Genomic DNA, 16366 nt, shown 5'->3' on the forward strand with positions numbered 1-16366 from the left:
TGGCACCCTTTATATTTAAAGGCCAGCAGAGCGTTCAATTTTCTGATTCAAGAGGGATTCAAGTTCAGTTTCTGCTTCAAATACGCCAGCTTCTGGCAGTTCTGTCTCTGAAACTGGAACGCTCGTTAAATAGTTTTTCGATAATTTTAAATCGAGTGGCTGTCTCAAAATTTTCACTCGATGGCTTTTTGGCACCCTTTATATTTATAGGCCAGCAGAGCGTTCAATTTTCTGATTCAAGAGGGATTCAAGTTCAGTTTCTGCTACAAATACGCCAGCTTCAGGCAGTTCTATCTCTGAAACTGGAAAGCTCGTTAAATAGTTTTTCGATAAATTTAAATCGATTAACTGTCTCAAAATTTTCACTCGATGGCTTTTTGGCACCCTTTATATTTATAGGCCAGCAGAGCGTTCAATTTTCTGATTCAAGAGGGATTCAAGTTCAGTTTCTGCTACAAATACGCCAGCTTCAGGCAGTTCTGTCTCTGAAACTGGAAAGCTCGCTAAATAGTTTTTCAATAAATTTAAATCGATTGGCTGTCTCAAAATTTTCGCTCGATGGCTTTTTGGCACCCTTTATATTTAAAGGCCAGCAGAGCGTTCAATTTTCTGATTCAAGAGGGATTCAAGTTCAGTTTCTGCTACAAATACGCCAGCTTCAGGCAGTTCTTTCTCAGAAACTGGAAAGCTCGATAAATAGTTTTTCGATAAATTTAAATCGATTTGCTGTCTCAAAATTTTCGCTCGATGGCTTTTTGGCACACTTTATATTTAAAGGCCAGCAGAGCGTTCAATGTTCTGAGTCAAGAGGGGTTCAAGTTCAGTTTCTGCTACAAATACGCCAGCTTCAGGCAGTTCTATCTCTGAAACTGGAAAGCTCGCTAAATAGTTTTTCGATAAATTTAAATCGATTGGCTGTCTCAAAATTTTCGCTCGATGGCTTTTTGACACCCTTTATATTTATAGGCCAGCAGAGCGTTCAATTTTCTGATTCAAGAGGGGTTCAAGTTCAGTTTCTGCTACAAATACGCCAGCTTCAGGCAGTTCTGTCTCTGAAACTGGAAAGCTCGCTAAATAGTTTTTCAATAAATTTAAATCGATTGGCTATCTCAAAGTTTTCGCTCAATGGCTTTTAGTCACCCTTTATATTTAAAGGCCAGCAGAGCGTTCAATTTTCTGATTCAAGAGGGGTTCAAGTTCAGTTTCTGCTACAAATACGCCAGCTTCAGGCAGTTCTATCTCTGAAACTGGAAAGCTCGCTAAATAGTTTTTCAATAAATTTAAATCGATTGGCTATCTCAAAATTTTCGCTCGATGGCTTTTTGGCACCCTTTATATTTAAAGGCCAGCAGAGCGTTCAATTTTCTGATTCAAGAGGGATTCAAGTTCAGTTTCTGCTACAAATACGCCATCAATTCTCTGATTCAAGAGGGATTCAAGTTCAGTTTCTGCTACAAATACGCAAGCTTGAGGCAGTTCTGTCTCTGAAACTGAAAAGCTCGTGAAATAGTTTTTCGAAAAATTTAAATCGATTGATTGTCTCAAAATTTTCACTCGATGGCTTTTTGGCACTGTTTAGGTTAATTTTTCAGATATTTGCCTAGATACCTCACTGGACATAAGGAAACATGTTCAGAAAACCATTCTTACTTCATAATATGCAAAATAATCATAGTTAACACATTTTGCATGAAACTAACCTTTATCTTCACTACTTTGATTATTTTATACTTTTTCTACCAAATTTCTTTTTAAAAAAAGTATTAAAAAAAAGTATTTATAAGTGTTTGTGAAATTTATCTTTGTCTATGAAAAGGATTTTATCCCTATTTGAACTTTTATCTATCGTCATGGAAAGGCTGTGTGGTCTCCGAAATTATTTGGTTCGATCTATCAACCCTTGAAAAAAAAAAAAAACAAGCTCCTGTGATTATTCTTCACCGATTTTTTTTTTTTTTTTTTTTTTTTTTTTTTTTTTTTTTGTACGTAAGGGCTGGAAAGTTCTAAAATAGAGTTCTTTTATATACTGAATGCGATGAAAGTAATTTTCGTCAAAATTTCACACTTTTTTGGTTGCTTTCCCCTTTTTTCAGAAAATCAGGCACATTTTCTCGGGCTCGTAGCTATTGGTGGGTAACCTTTTCACTAGTTTAGTGAAACGAAAAACTTATTTCCAACTTATTTTCTGTTTTTGGCCAATTTTTTTATTTTTTTTATTATTTACTAAAAGACGTCAAAAAAAGGATAGACAGCAGAACAAAATAATAAGATAGACAGTAAAGAGATGAATAATCAAAAGGAGAGAGAGAGAGAGAGAGAGAGAGAGAGAGAGAGAGAGAGAGAGAGAGAGCTGGGGGAGGAAAAAAGAGAATGAATACCGGCAATTTTATGAACATCAGAATGCCAGCATTCGCCTTCTTCTATGAGACAAGGCTCCAACGTTATGTCAAAGAGAGCTTGAAAAATGAGATTAAGACCTTCCATACAATTTCCAATTGAAAAATAAGGAGCAAAATCTGAGCTTTTCAAGCCTTGTATCTGCTTCTTTAATATTGCTGTTAGAAAAGGAGGATCCCAGCAGTACAACTCCTAAAAGTAGAATAAGTTTAAGAAAAACAAACCTTTAAAAAAAAAGACTAGCACTTCAAAAAAAAAGAAGAAAAATGGTCATGAGAATTGATTCGAATATAGACTTTGTATTTTGAAAAGCACACCGCCGTTTCCTTCTGTAAACAGAAACAAAATGGACATATTGGTATATATATATATATATATATATATATATATATATATATATATATATATATATATATATATATATATATATATATATATATATATATATATATATATATATATATATATATATATATATATATATATATATATATATATATATATATATATATATATATATATATATTCGAAAGTATTCAAGGTGTACTTTGAATCCAGAAAGAATCTAGACCGTTTTCTCGCGGACTCCGTCCGCGTTGGCTACGAGAAGCTGCCTGCCGAGGAATTTAATTTCCTACCGAAACGTTGCTACTCCTGTCATGGACTCGGTCATGTGGCGGCAGATTGCGCCGCATCTCCCAACTGTGGCCGCTGTGGTGGCACTGACCACGTATCTAGTAAGGACAATAAGTGCAACAACGATATGTTCTGTATCACATGCAAAAAAAGAGGTCTTACATGTTACAGTGTTCGGTGCCCTTCAAATAGACCTACCCCAGCGAAGAAATGAATCGAGGACCCTTAGCCTCTTATGCGATTGCCTCGTGGACTATAAATGGAAATCTGTTAAGTCGGTCTGTGTTTTTGAAGGACTTTTTATCGAAGTGTGACATAGTGTGTATTCAAGAACATTTTGCAAACACTTTGAGCCTGAGCCTTTTGGAACTATCAACTACTCACAAAGTGTTCTCGGTTGCTGCGCGCCGCTCTCAGTCTCATGGCCGGCCTTGTGGTGGTCTAGCAACTTACGTGAAGTCATGTTTTACTTCTTCTGTTTTTGATTCAGAAAGTGACTTTTTAGCGGTTAGAATCCAGAATGTGGTTGTGCTGAATGTATACTTACCCACGAACTATCGCGATGACCGTTCTGAGAGACTTTTTGCCATTAGTGTCGCTCGTTTATCTAAGTGCTTGGGAAAAATAAAAGAGCAGGGCTTATGCTGCATCGTGACTGGTGACTTTAATTGTGACCTAACTGACTCACTTAATTCTTTTGGTGATTCTGTTCGTCCAAGTATTATCTTCGGTCTGTTTGATGATGATTACTTGGTTGCGCCGAAGAATAAGAGTTTTACTTACGTCCATAATTCGGGTAGCACATCTAATTTAGACCATGTTTGTCACACGCGATCTGTAACTATTGTGGAAGTTGGTGTTAGTGATTCTAGTTTTACGTCAGATCATTTTCCTCTGTTTTTTAGTGCTCGGTTTGATGATATCGGTCCTTCTTTTATCCCGTTTGCTAAAAAGCGATCTGTGTTTTATATTAGTGATTGGGATAGGGCGTCATCTGATCTCTTCCAGAATGTGTGTAATGATATTCTGGCGAAAATTCGCGTACCGTTTGATTTATTAATGCGGAGTTCAAAACAGAATATGCGGGATTCTCGAATTCGGCTGAATCTATATTGTAGTGAACTTACTCATGCCATATCCCTTGCAGAAAAATCGGTGGTACCCATTAGGCGAGTAAAATCTGGAACCGAAGAGCCCGGTTGGTCAACTAATAGTAACTTGCGCAATGCTTGCTTTTCTGCTAAATTTTGGCTCTCGGTCTGGATTGAAGCAGATAAGCCGCGGGATGGGTGGCTGAGAAAACTGTACATCTATACGAAACGTCAGTTTGCAAAGCAGCTCTCTTTGCATCGGAATTCTATTATTTCTTCTTGTTCGGAAGAATTTCGGTCGCGGCCTAATAAGCTGTGGTCTAGTCTTGTGAAAGAAGCGCCTAGTCAAACCCCGTCTCTTATACCACTTTCTTCATTGATTGAGCATTATAAAAAAGAATTTTCTGCTCCGGATCCCCATCTTCAAAATAGTTATAAAGCGAGACTCCATGATTTCTTTGAGCATGCATCTAGTCCGGGACCGATTATTACAAAGAGTCTGATTATTTCTGCAATTGGGAAACTGAAGAAAAAAAAGTCTAGAGGATATGATGGGATGTCTGCACAACAGTTATCGTTGTGTGGGGGTATGTTTATTGAGCATTTGGTCCTCCTTTACCAAATGATATTTAATTTGGGACTTGTGCCCGAGTCTTTTTCAATTGGATGTCTGACTCCTATCCCAAAGAAAAATAAACCTCCTTCCGATTGTTCGTCTTTTCGCCCAATAACGGTTTCAACTGTTTTTTGTAAAATATTTGAAAATCTGATTATTGAGGAGCTTCGTACTAAATGTACAGTTCAGGCCCATCAGTTCGGTTTTCAGTCACGCCTCGGGTGCGGCCATGCTCTTTCTGCTTTAGTATCCGCTTTAGTTGACGCAGAAGACCGCGGTGAAAGCATCGCTTTAGCCACTCATGATGTAAGGCGCGCGTTTGATTCGCTTCTCCACGAGGAGATTATACTGGATATGGGTTTGGCCGGTGTTGATCCCTGCTCTCTAGCCCCACTGGCTGACATGTATGAAAATCTAAAAGCGGAACTTAAACTTCCTTTACCAGCGAGTGAGTGCACTAGCCTGTTGAATGATGTTGCTGTTTCTCCGCGTGGTAATCCCCTTCTCCCGGTAAAGAAGGGGTAAGACAAGGTGCCATTTCGTCACCGACAGCATTTAATAACAGTATCGTAAAGCCGCAATCGAAGTCACTTATGACTTACATTCTGCGCGGTGTTGATTTATCTTTGATTGGTTATGCGGACGATGTACTGAACCTGAGCCGCTTTCTGCAAGGACTAGAAGATAATTTTACTCGACTACAACAAGAGTATGCTCAGATTGGACTTCAGTTTAATGCCAACAAGTCTGAAGTACTGCTGTTTAATTCGAAATCTGATGCTGGTCGAAGCATCACACTTGGTGTTTCTACTGTTGGGCTCGCCGGTGGCATTGTATATCTGGGCCTTCCTATTGGACGGTCAATACTAGAGACGCGGCGGTTACTGCTTTCTCATTTTCAGAAGCGGGTTTCATTTACGTATAGCCGTATTGTGGCAAATAAGCGGAAGTTTGACCGTCGTCTGCTGGCCCGGGTGTACAATGCTATGGTTGTGCCCCATTATTTGTACCTCAGCCCATTCTGGCGTATATTTACGGCTACAGATAGACTGAAATTGCGTTCAGTGTACTACAAGTATGCAAAGTTTTTGTTGCGTTTACCACCATGGACAAGCAATCGATATGTTTCGCATCGGTACGGCATCATGAATCCTGAAGAAGCTATCCTAGCGCAGATTACTCGATATAATTTGACAATTAAGTCCCATCCCTGGGCTATGATTCTCCAGCAGTAGTTGGCATAAGCTGTTGGTTGTTGTGTTTGGTTTTTTTTTTTTTGTTTGTTTCAGAAGAATTAGTGTTTTTGCGTTTTTTATTGTCTTTTGTTGTGCTCCATCTGTTTTTAATTGATGGGTAATAAATGCATTCATTCATATATATATATATATATATATATATATATATATATATATATATATATATATATATATATATATATATATATATATATATATATATATATATATATATATATATATATATATATATATATATATATATATATATATATATATATATATATATATATATATATATATATATATATATTTATATATATATATATATATATATATATATATATATATATATATATATATATATATATATATATATATATATATATATATATATATATATATATATATATATATATATATATATATATATATATATATATATATATATATATATATATATATATATATATATATATATATATATATATATATATATATAAATATGTTTATATATATTTATGTATATTTTCCTAAGGACCATACTACTTCGGAATAATAAAAAATTATGACGAAAAAGAGCAAGAACAAGAAACATACTGACAAAAAAAAAAATTAAGAAAAGGCTAATTTTACCACTAAGAAATTTAGAGCAGATATACCAGCCGATAATTAGGTTTGAAATTTAAAACGATGCTTAGTTTCTTAACCGCTTGCACAGTATCGTTATTTTGCAATTATTATTAAGCGGGCAGAGTTTCTAAATGTTTTAAAAATAATCCAGTAAACTTGGTTTTTTGGTGCAGCTACAGAGAATAAATGCAAAACCAATATACAAGGAATTTAAAAAAAATTTTTATATAAGATAAAAATTTGCTGATTTCTCAACTGCTGAAATATGCTAATTCTGAGAAGATACTGAGATGAGAAATTTTCTGTATGGCCTGTTTTTTGGCTTATAATAAATTATTATTATTATTACTATTATTATAATTCAATGATTGCCTGGGAAGAATGGCAAACCTTGTTGATTATACAATCGAAAATTGAAGACTGGCAGGAATGATAATATACACTAAAGTATATAGGAGTGCTGTATTTGATTTAAAAGTAAAAAACACCAAATAATAATGTCTGGTTAATCTAAAGCTGGGATTTGGGAGTGGAACATCAGGGACGCTCTGACGTTGGTAGACTTCAGGATGAAGATTTAAGAGAAACTTTCCTGGAACAGTTGAATATAAAACTGGGAAGTTTACAATTTGACACTGCAGAAGATAGATAAAATGTTTGTAGGAAAATATCCACCGGTTCATACCCGGTTACCCACTGTTTAGTTACCATAGAAGAGCGACTGGAGGAAGCTCGTCCGGAAACGGAGTATTGAAGTTCGAACCACTCCGAGGTGACGATTTGAAACTCGTTTGGTTACCGCAGTGCAATAGTAACGGGACTTTCCTTTGGAAACAAAGGATGTGAGTTCAGCCCAGTGTGTGGTAATGATTTGCAGATTCAGAAATGGTCATTCGTCCTCTAGTGGCACAGTAGGATCAATCTTTACTGGGTAATACAGGGCCCGCAGTTCAAACTCAGCTAAAGCAATCCACTACAGGGCCCAGAATTTCATTTCTGTGACAAGAGTATTCGAAAGCGTCTTGATACGCTTGAGCCAGACGGCACAATAGTAAGATACTGTATGGGCATATTCAGAAATTGAGAGGAAAGTGTCAGTTTGGACTTGTCCCAATTAAAGATAGGAGCATGGCCTCAACTAGCGACAAAGAAAGTGTTAAAACAGATGGGAAGAATATTTTGACAATGTATTAAATCGTGATAAGATTGTACGAAACGATATAGACAAGAATGAAAAAAAATCTGACAATTTGGAAGAGAATGAGGACTTATTTCGCAAGGAGGGATTGGAGACGCCACTAAAAGCATCTAAAAATAACAACGCCTTAGGTATTGATAGTATGGTAAAACATGGTTGTTCTGAAGTTAGAGATGAATTACTGAAGATTATGAATGAGATCTTTGATAAAGGGGATGGTCCTAGCGACAGCCGGAGAACTTTGATCAAACCCCTAAATTACTTAGTATGTTAGAAGATGTAGTTTTAAGAGAAGAATAGTATGGTTTAAGGAAGGGGAGAGAATGAACTGAGCAAATTTCCACTCGGATTAATTAATTGAGCATACGTCTGAACCCTCAGATCCCCTTAGTCCTCCTTTTACGAACCATCAGCAAAATTCGATCAGCTGATAAAGAAGCTTTACTGGAAATCTTTCACTGGGGAGGGGTACCAAAAAAACTTTAGACCCCGCTTGATACGGTCTGATCACTACGCTTAAGGTAGGAGGTGAAGTTACTAGCTGATTTGGGTGTAAATCGGGAATTAAGCAGACTTGCATCCTATCGCCGCTCATTTAGATTATTATTAGGACTTTGTCCTAACCAATACATCCAAAGGTATGGCAGAGCAAAGAGTAAATAAGCAAGGAAAAAACCTCTTAGACTTCAAATACGCGGACGATTTAGGTCTCCTAGACAAAAAAATTAGCACAGTGAATAGATTTTTGGAGGTTTTGACAATTCAGGGTGCAAAAATCGGTTTAGAGATTATTGTTGAGGAGACTAAGTAGCTTAGACTAGAAATAAATGAAGGTGAAGATGTTATGCTGGGTAACGAGAAGATTGATCAAGTGGATACCTTCATTTACCAGGTTAGCATCATAAGTAAAGATGGTGCAGTGAAGATGTAAAAAGTACAATAGCCAAGTCCCAGGGCGTTTTTCACAGTTAAAGAAAGTTTGCAAGAGTAAGGAAGATAAGTAAAAGATAAGATTAGAACATTAGACGCAACGACAATGGCAATGGTCAAGCATGGTTCTGAAATGTGGTCGCTTCGACGAGGAGAGAACAATTGGTTAAATTTTTTCCAGAGGAATTGTCTAAGGATAGTATATTTACCCGTTTGTCTGACCTTATGCCAAATAACAAACCGATTAGCACACACAATTGGGCAATTTTAACACTTTAGGAACTAACCGTTGTGGAAACCCTGTACACATTACTACCTTGTGTTATATCAAATAAATTTGATAAAAAGAAGCTCCCCAAAAATTTGATTCGATCCCACTTTCAAAAGCAATAACAAAAAAAAGTTTGGATGGCTACGACACATCTCCCACATGCAGGATAACAGATTGCCAAAGATCATCCATTTCAGCCTACTATCTAGGGCGAAACGAAAAGCAGGTCGAATAGCTTCTGTTTGTTTTAAGCTTTGGTGTCACAATTTACTTTCATGTCAAAAATCTTAGTCTTCTCAATTTAATTTCTGTCCATTGAATCATTTCTTTACTATAAGTCAATTATAGACTATAACATACAGCTAAACTAGCATCATACTAAACTGCAGTATACTTACGACATTCAAATCATCCTGGCCTATTGGCCGAAGATACTAGGTACTCTCAAAGGCACTCAGATACCTTTCAAGCCAACAGGCGAAAAACTTTCTGCTGAAAAGGCGGTGATGGGGATGATGTCGGATAGAGCCACGGGCCTACTTTGTGACTCCAATTATAAAGGTGGAACATCCTTTCAAGATATTGATTCAAGGAAGTGCTACGTGTCTGCCTTTATGTATTTGACGATGAAAACGATCTGATTCTATGCCTATCACGGACAGATAGCCAGATAAACAATTTAATAATAATTGTCAAATTACGTAATTTCTTGCATTATTACTAATAATCATTGCATAATAATCCTCATGAAGACATTTTCATGCCCTAAATGAGCCCAACCGAATAAAAGATAGACCAGAAAGCATAAGTATGTAACTCCTAGTCCATGAAGGAGAGCAGGCTTTATGATTATTGCTTACAGGTTACTCTGACAGAGAAAACATCCCCGAACATGAAAACTTAAAACTTAATCGCGCATGTAAAGTTGAACGGTCTAAAATCTCTTAATCAACAGCACCTTGACAGTAAGCACATTTTCTACCAAATTACAAGTAAACCAGGGATGGATTTTGAATCCATCCCTGGTTTCAAAATTCTACTATATACTATTACTAGCGATTTCGATGCGTGGTTTATGTTATGTTTGTAATTTTTACGGAAAGTAATCAACAGCGAAAAGACAAAACCATAGCAAGAAGATAAATTTCAATTCTATCCAAGATTTTAGAGTGCTTACTGTTTGTTAAAATTTTGTCTTTCTTTCACTATTCTATTTTTTTTTAATGTTTGAATATATAAGGGATTTAAGTTCGAGGGGAAAAATTGTCCTGTTAGGAAAGAGGTACATTTTACATGGCCGTTATAAAATCAAAACCTGGTATCTATGCAGGCAGGATGATTTTTTAGTTTGAGTATCTCTATTACTTATGTAAACTATTCTAAGGTGTAGGAAATTGCATAAAGAGAAGTCTGCATCTGTTATAATCTACCAAAGCAATCTTTCTGTAATTTCGTTTTGAGTCTGTAATTTCGTTTTTGAGTGATTTTCTACCAAATTACAAGTAACTTTGGACACAGTACGGAGGTAAATTAAGCTCGAAAGTTGTGGGGACATAAGGATATACATCCACTCTGTCCCCTTGGCTCAAGATAATATGTACCGTAAGATTTCAAGTAGATTAAAGATCGGAGAAGGGAAATACGTAACTAAAAATCATCATTCTCACGTCTTATTGGTTCAGGGTTATCCCACGAATGTCATGCCGATTAGTAAAAAAAAAAATGTCCACCTACCTCTCTGACGAAAAGTTAGCAATGGGAGTTGGTCTTGGAGGGTCCAACATCCCATTTTGTACATCCGACCATACACATAAAATGTTTGCAGTAAAAGTAAAGGTGTCCTTGGAGGAGGGGGGACGCAACAACTTAGTGTCTGGAAGCACGTAGATTAAAAATCCTCACACGTTATTAATTCAAATTTGGCAACATGTCTACCGTTCTGCCTAAAAATTGAGGTGAAAGAGGTGGGTGTGCTTGAAGAGGTAACTGTCCACTTCCGTTCTCCAATCGTATAGATTGAAAATATTTGCGTGATTCCTTTCGAAGAAAGGGGCAACATGTCTATCATTCTAGTAAAAAGTTATTGTTGCAACGGGAGAGGAAGGGGGTAACGAAAAGTCTAAGTTTGTGCCTCTTTCAATTTAAAATAAAAGTGATTGTGCAATTCCGTTTCAAACAAGATGCAAAATGTCCACCTTTCTTAAAAAAATGGTGGGGGGAGGGGAGTTGTTGAAGATGTCTGGGGCCCAATTCACGCCTAAAATCTTACGAATTGACAATCATTCCACGCTTTCGACTTATACAAGGAACATGCCCACAAGATGCAAAATGTCCACCTTTCTTCTAAAAAAAATGGTGGGGGAGGAGAGTTGTTGAAGGTGTCAAGGGCCCGGTTCGCGCCTCAAATATTACAAATTGGCAATCATTCCACGTTTTCGACTTATACAAGAGCATGACCATCTTTCTGATAAAATTGGAGGTGGGAGGGGTCATGGGCCTACTTAGGTCCTCCAGTCACATATACTGAAAATTCTTATTGATTCTGATTAAAAAGAAAAGACAACATGTCCACCTTTATACTAGAAAGCTGGAGGAAGACCAACGAAGCGTTTTTGGACAGGGCTTCCTCCACATTGGTCCTTCAATCATGCAGAACGACAGTCCTTCCATGATTGAGTCCAAACAATATGCAACATGTCTACCCTTATGCTAAAAGTTAGCAATGGGAGGAATGGAACGACCCTGGAAGGGCTCTTGCCCACTTTGAATCTCCAATTACAGGAACGGAAAATCCTTACGTGATTCCGGTTCAAAAAAGGTGCAACGTGCCAATCTTGGAGGACAGATCATGGAAGGACCACGGTCCCACTTTCTGCCTACAGAGTTTTTGGCAACGAATCGGGCGTCAGATCATTTTTGAGGAGGGTCATTATCCAATTTTTGTTGGTTTGTAACACGACAAAGAAATATTGAAAATGGTGTATCTCGAGAACAAATTTTTCAATAAAATGAAGATGCAGTAAAAATTCATCAGCTCTGCAAAGAGTATCGATTAGCGTAAAAAAAGTACCTCTCTCAGTGCAAAAGTTGATTTTTTGTCGAGGGAGATAACTTTCTAATATCAACTAAGAAAGGAGCAAGGGATATACCATTTTTTTCCTGCATTTGTGATATTGCTCCTCTACCTTAGTCCCCAATAAGGAACATAAAATCATAATCTGAAAATGATCACAAATATAGTCCCAAATAATCACCTTAGTCCCAAATAAGGAACATAAAATCATAATCGGAAAATAGTCACGAATATAAATGGCTTGTAAAAGTAGATGATAGTACTTTTGAAGCCGTGGAAAAATTAACCTTTTTTTATGAATTGCTCCTTTTTCTTCAGGATCTTTTTGAACCGTAACTAATTTTTTTTAAGGAATTGTTTTTTTGTTTTTTTTTTAGCACTGCGCACTCCATAAGAAAAATCCTGGTTTCGGCTCTCCAGACTATGTCCTGACAACAACCATGCTTTAATTTCTTTCAAAATGGGAATCATGAACATTTATTCATAAATAAGAATAACTATTTAATTAATATGGATAATAAAATAAGATTAGTTAATTATTTAAATAAGAACAGTTAATTAAGAAAAAAAGAGACAAATATACAAATACTCCCGGGAACTAAATACTGGATCAGAAAAAACAGATGTAAAATATTCATCTCTCTTTAGTGAGAGGATGGGGTATCGACATTACCAATTTTTGTCTATTTATATATAAGAACTAAAGACAAAGGAACTTAAGAGACTTAAGAATTCCTAGATTTTAAACAATTTTCAGCTTAATATAAAAACAGCCAGTTGTTTTCTCGAACAGAGCTTTCCACTCAAAGCAGAAACACAGCTTGGAGAAATAAGATCATCGCAAAAAAAAAATCTCAGAGAGTCCTCCCTGACACAAACTATGAAACTGAACTTCAGCTCACACACTGTTGGCTCTAACTCAAGAACAAGCAAAAGCAAATACCATCTTTTGGCCACAGGCAAGAATTTTAGGCAGCTTTTCAAAATGTATTATCACATTCATCAATCCAGCCGGAGGTCCATACTTTCCAATATTTTCTCGCAGTACACTGAAATTGGCGGCAGAGCAAAAAAAGAAGAAAAATGGAAGAAAAAAAAAAAAACAGGACAAATCAAATTGTCGCTCCCGTAGCACAAGTCGACCACGATGATACAAGTCAATTGAAATATTTTATAAATATTTCATATTTATATATAAATATTTCAACATATTTCATATATAAAATTTTACAAATATTTCATATATAATGAAATATTTAAAAAAAATAAGCTAAAAAAGTATTTTAGCTTATTGGTTTGTTCATTTTTAAAATATAGTCCAAAACTGATGGTAGATTCTAGTATGAACTACGTCAAACATACTTTTAAAAGTTCAATACCATTTAAAGGGAAATAAGCTGAAATAACACTGAAATATTAACTTTAAATCGACATTTATCCACTTTGTCCAATCAAAATTAGCTTATAGAAACTTAGAAGCTAGTTAAAACTGATAATTTTTAACGGTTTTTACATAACTTAATTTATCTAGAAGCAAATTTAAAACAGCATTGAACTGGCCCTTAAAGCTTGGCACTTAGTTTTAAATTTTACTTTGCATCAATTCTCTGCAGTTTTCGGCAGGTTTCAACTCTGTTTTAAGTGGTTAGCACCCTGATGATTCTTACTTTGTGAGAAGGGAATCAAAATTACATGGCAGTATTATTTGCAAAGAAGGGAGAATTTTCGAAGTTCTCAGTGCGTGTATTTTGCAAATGTATACTAGCGGTTATTTCTAAGACAAATCTTAACTTAAAATTAACTTTTTCGCAAGCTGACCAAATGTGTGCGTTGCGCAAGTACCGATCCCCTGATTCAATACCTACGGCCGAGAGGGGGTGCTGCCTTATTCGGCGAACCGTAACAAGCACGAAACGTCAGAACCTCTAGCCGTCATAACAGCTAAAGAAAATTATAAGTTTAAATAATAGTAATAAGTATATAATAGTTTAAAAATAAATTTTGGCTATATATTTGCATATCAGAGAGATGGGGGTAAAGAATAGCATATATTAATTATGTAACTTAACCTTGTTACCTTTTCTCTCTTAACCCCGAAAAACGATAGCTTTTAAATGTTCGATGTTATGACAGTTCGATGTTCTAACAAATTGTTTTGTATACACGGGTTAGGATTTTGTTCTGCTCCAAACGTTCGTGCTCCTGACGGTCTGATGTTATGACGCCTTCCCGGCCCGGAGTGCAATGCATGGCTGGCAGCAAATCATCCGACGCTTCCCGTATTTTTTCCCCAGATTTCTCCAGGTACCCATTTAGAGGTGGGTCGACTCTGGCTGAGCTTACAGGGTCACCGCTTACAGGGTCACCGCTCTGGCTGAGCTTACAGGGTTACAGGGTCACACCACTGACCCCCATTCCAAACCAAATAACTAGCGACTCTAAGACTCGAACCCCTAAGACAAATCACCTGGTCATAAAAAGAAAATTTACAGAAATGTGTAATACTCACGTCTCGAGCACCTACATCCTTTTTCTTTAGATTTCGCATTACATCATATTCTTCCAGGGCCCTTCGTTCCAGCTCGATTTTTAAAACATCTAGAAAGTCCTTAACTAGTCCAGGAGATCCAGCAATACTATTTTTCAAGGTCCTAGAGAGAATTTAGAAACATTTAACTAAAGAGCGTCCAGACTATTCAACTTTCCAAGCCTTGACAAATTAATTCAATAGCATTAAGGTCCTAATTTAGGCAGAACCACCCCCCACACTCCTAAGTACCCTGGGAATGAATGGGACACTGATAACGGCTGAAATTTCGGCACTTCAAAATGGCTTTCATAGTAATTAAAAACTACTACTAGTACCCAGGGCCGTATTTGGAGGGGGGTAGGGCACTCGGCCTGACCCCCTCCCCCCGATTTTTTTCTGATTCGTGCAAAAGTAGCAAAATACATATAAACAAATTTTTATTACGTTTCATATAGTATTTTGGGTAACCTCCAACTAGAACCAGTCATACGGCAGTATTGCCCAGTAAAATTATACCCGTTGGAGTAAAATTATACCCTATTTAATCCAATCGTTGCATGATTTTACTTCAAAATCGGTAAAGCATGTCTACCTATCGAGTAAAAGGTTTTTAAGGAGAGCAAAGAGCAAGGTATCCAGTAGGGAGGCAATCACCTCATATATGGTATAATTTCTGTTCGTTTTTAGTTTTAATGCTGCTCCTTACTTTTGGCTGAAAAAACTTGTCTTTCTTGTTTAATCTTATCTAACAGAAATAAGATCTAACAATCTCTAAAAATTAAGGCCTAACTTAATTTCAGTGAACCAATTTTTTCTTTCAAAAAGAGCCATATAAACACAGTAAAATATAAATACACAAAAACAAATACAAAACATACTGAAGCGCAAAGCAATCAGAGAGTCAAAATAGGGAACCATGAAGGAATTGGAAGCGACGAAAAAACGATATCTGACTCCCAGATTCTCCTAAAACAGGAAATTCTCCTTTTGTTAATTAATCTGGATTGAGGAGTGTCTGGGTCAATTGCGCCAATGGAACGATGGGGGGGGGTATTTGCATATGCCCCACCTAGATTTTTTTGCAAAGATTTTTTTTCTGAACCTGAATGCTTTTCACTCAATTGCTCTTTGTGAGGTTGTTGCTACTACTATAATCATGATAAAAAAACGTAACCATACTTCAAAAAAAAGAAAAAAATTTACATCAAACTGCAACATTAGAATATGACGAGGGGACGTTTGGAGGTTTTCACTAAACGATGAATCTCATAAAATTAGCCCTCATCAAAACTGGCTCTGATAAGAAATCTAAAACTAGCCACTTTAAATAAATACAAGTAATTAATATAATAGATATAGCATAATACTTAATATATTTCTTAATGAAATTAATATAACAAGTTTCTATTAGGAGATTTTAACGCCCAGGTCGGTAGAAATAGGGATAGATGATATCCTAGCCTCAGTAAATTTGGTGTAGGAAAGGAAAACGGTAATGACTACGGACTGCTACAATTTTGTAGGTATAACAATCTAGTTATAATCAAAACAATGCTTGGTCACAAAATGACCCATAAGTTAACGTGGTATTCACGTGATGGTAAGAAAGCAAACCTTATTTAGTATGTTATTGTAAACCAAAGACTGACAAAATCAATGCAAGATACTAGGGTAGATAGGAGTGCTATTATTGATGTTAAAAGTAAAGATCACCGTCTAGTAGTGTCTAGGGTGAATTTGAAGCTGAAACTTCGGA

At 36.2% G+C, this 16366-nt stretch overlaps 1 protein-coding gene across 1 annotated transcript in view; it reads right to left on the minus strand.

The window, feature by feature from the left end:
• The window catches only part of LOC148940547 (mitochondrial intermediate peptidase), a 122069-nt gene that overhangs the window by 67140 nt on the left and 38563 nt on the right, over window positions 1-16366 (minus strand). Inside the window, exons 5-6 of the mRNA XM_089105697.1 lie at window positions 14590-14731; window positions 2379-2589 (exon numbers count right to left, since the gene is read on the minus strand). Of these exons, the coding sequence (XP_088961823.1) occupies window positions 2379-2589; window positions 14590-14731 (353 nt within the window). The remainder of the gene's footprint in view (window positions 1-2378; window positions 2590-14589; window positions 14732-16366) is intronic.

Source organism: Artemia sp. Qi Xiang Cuo, chromosome 19, assembly GCF_049724085.1.
Source record: "Artemia sp. Qi Xiang Cuo chromosome 19, ASM4972408v1, whole genome shotgun sequence".
Taxonomy (NCBI): domain Eukaryota; kingdom Metazoa; phylum Arthropoda; class Branchiopoda; order Anostraca; family Artemiidae; genus Artemia; species Artemia sp. Qi Xiang Cuo.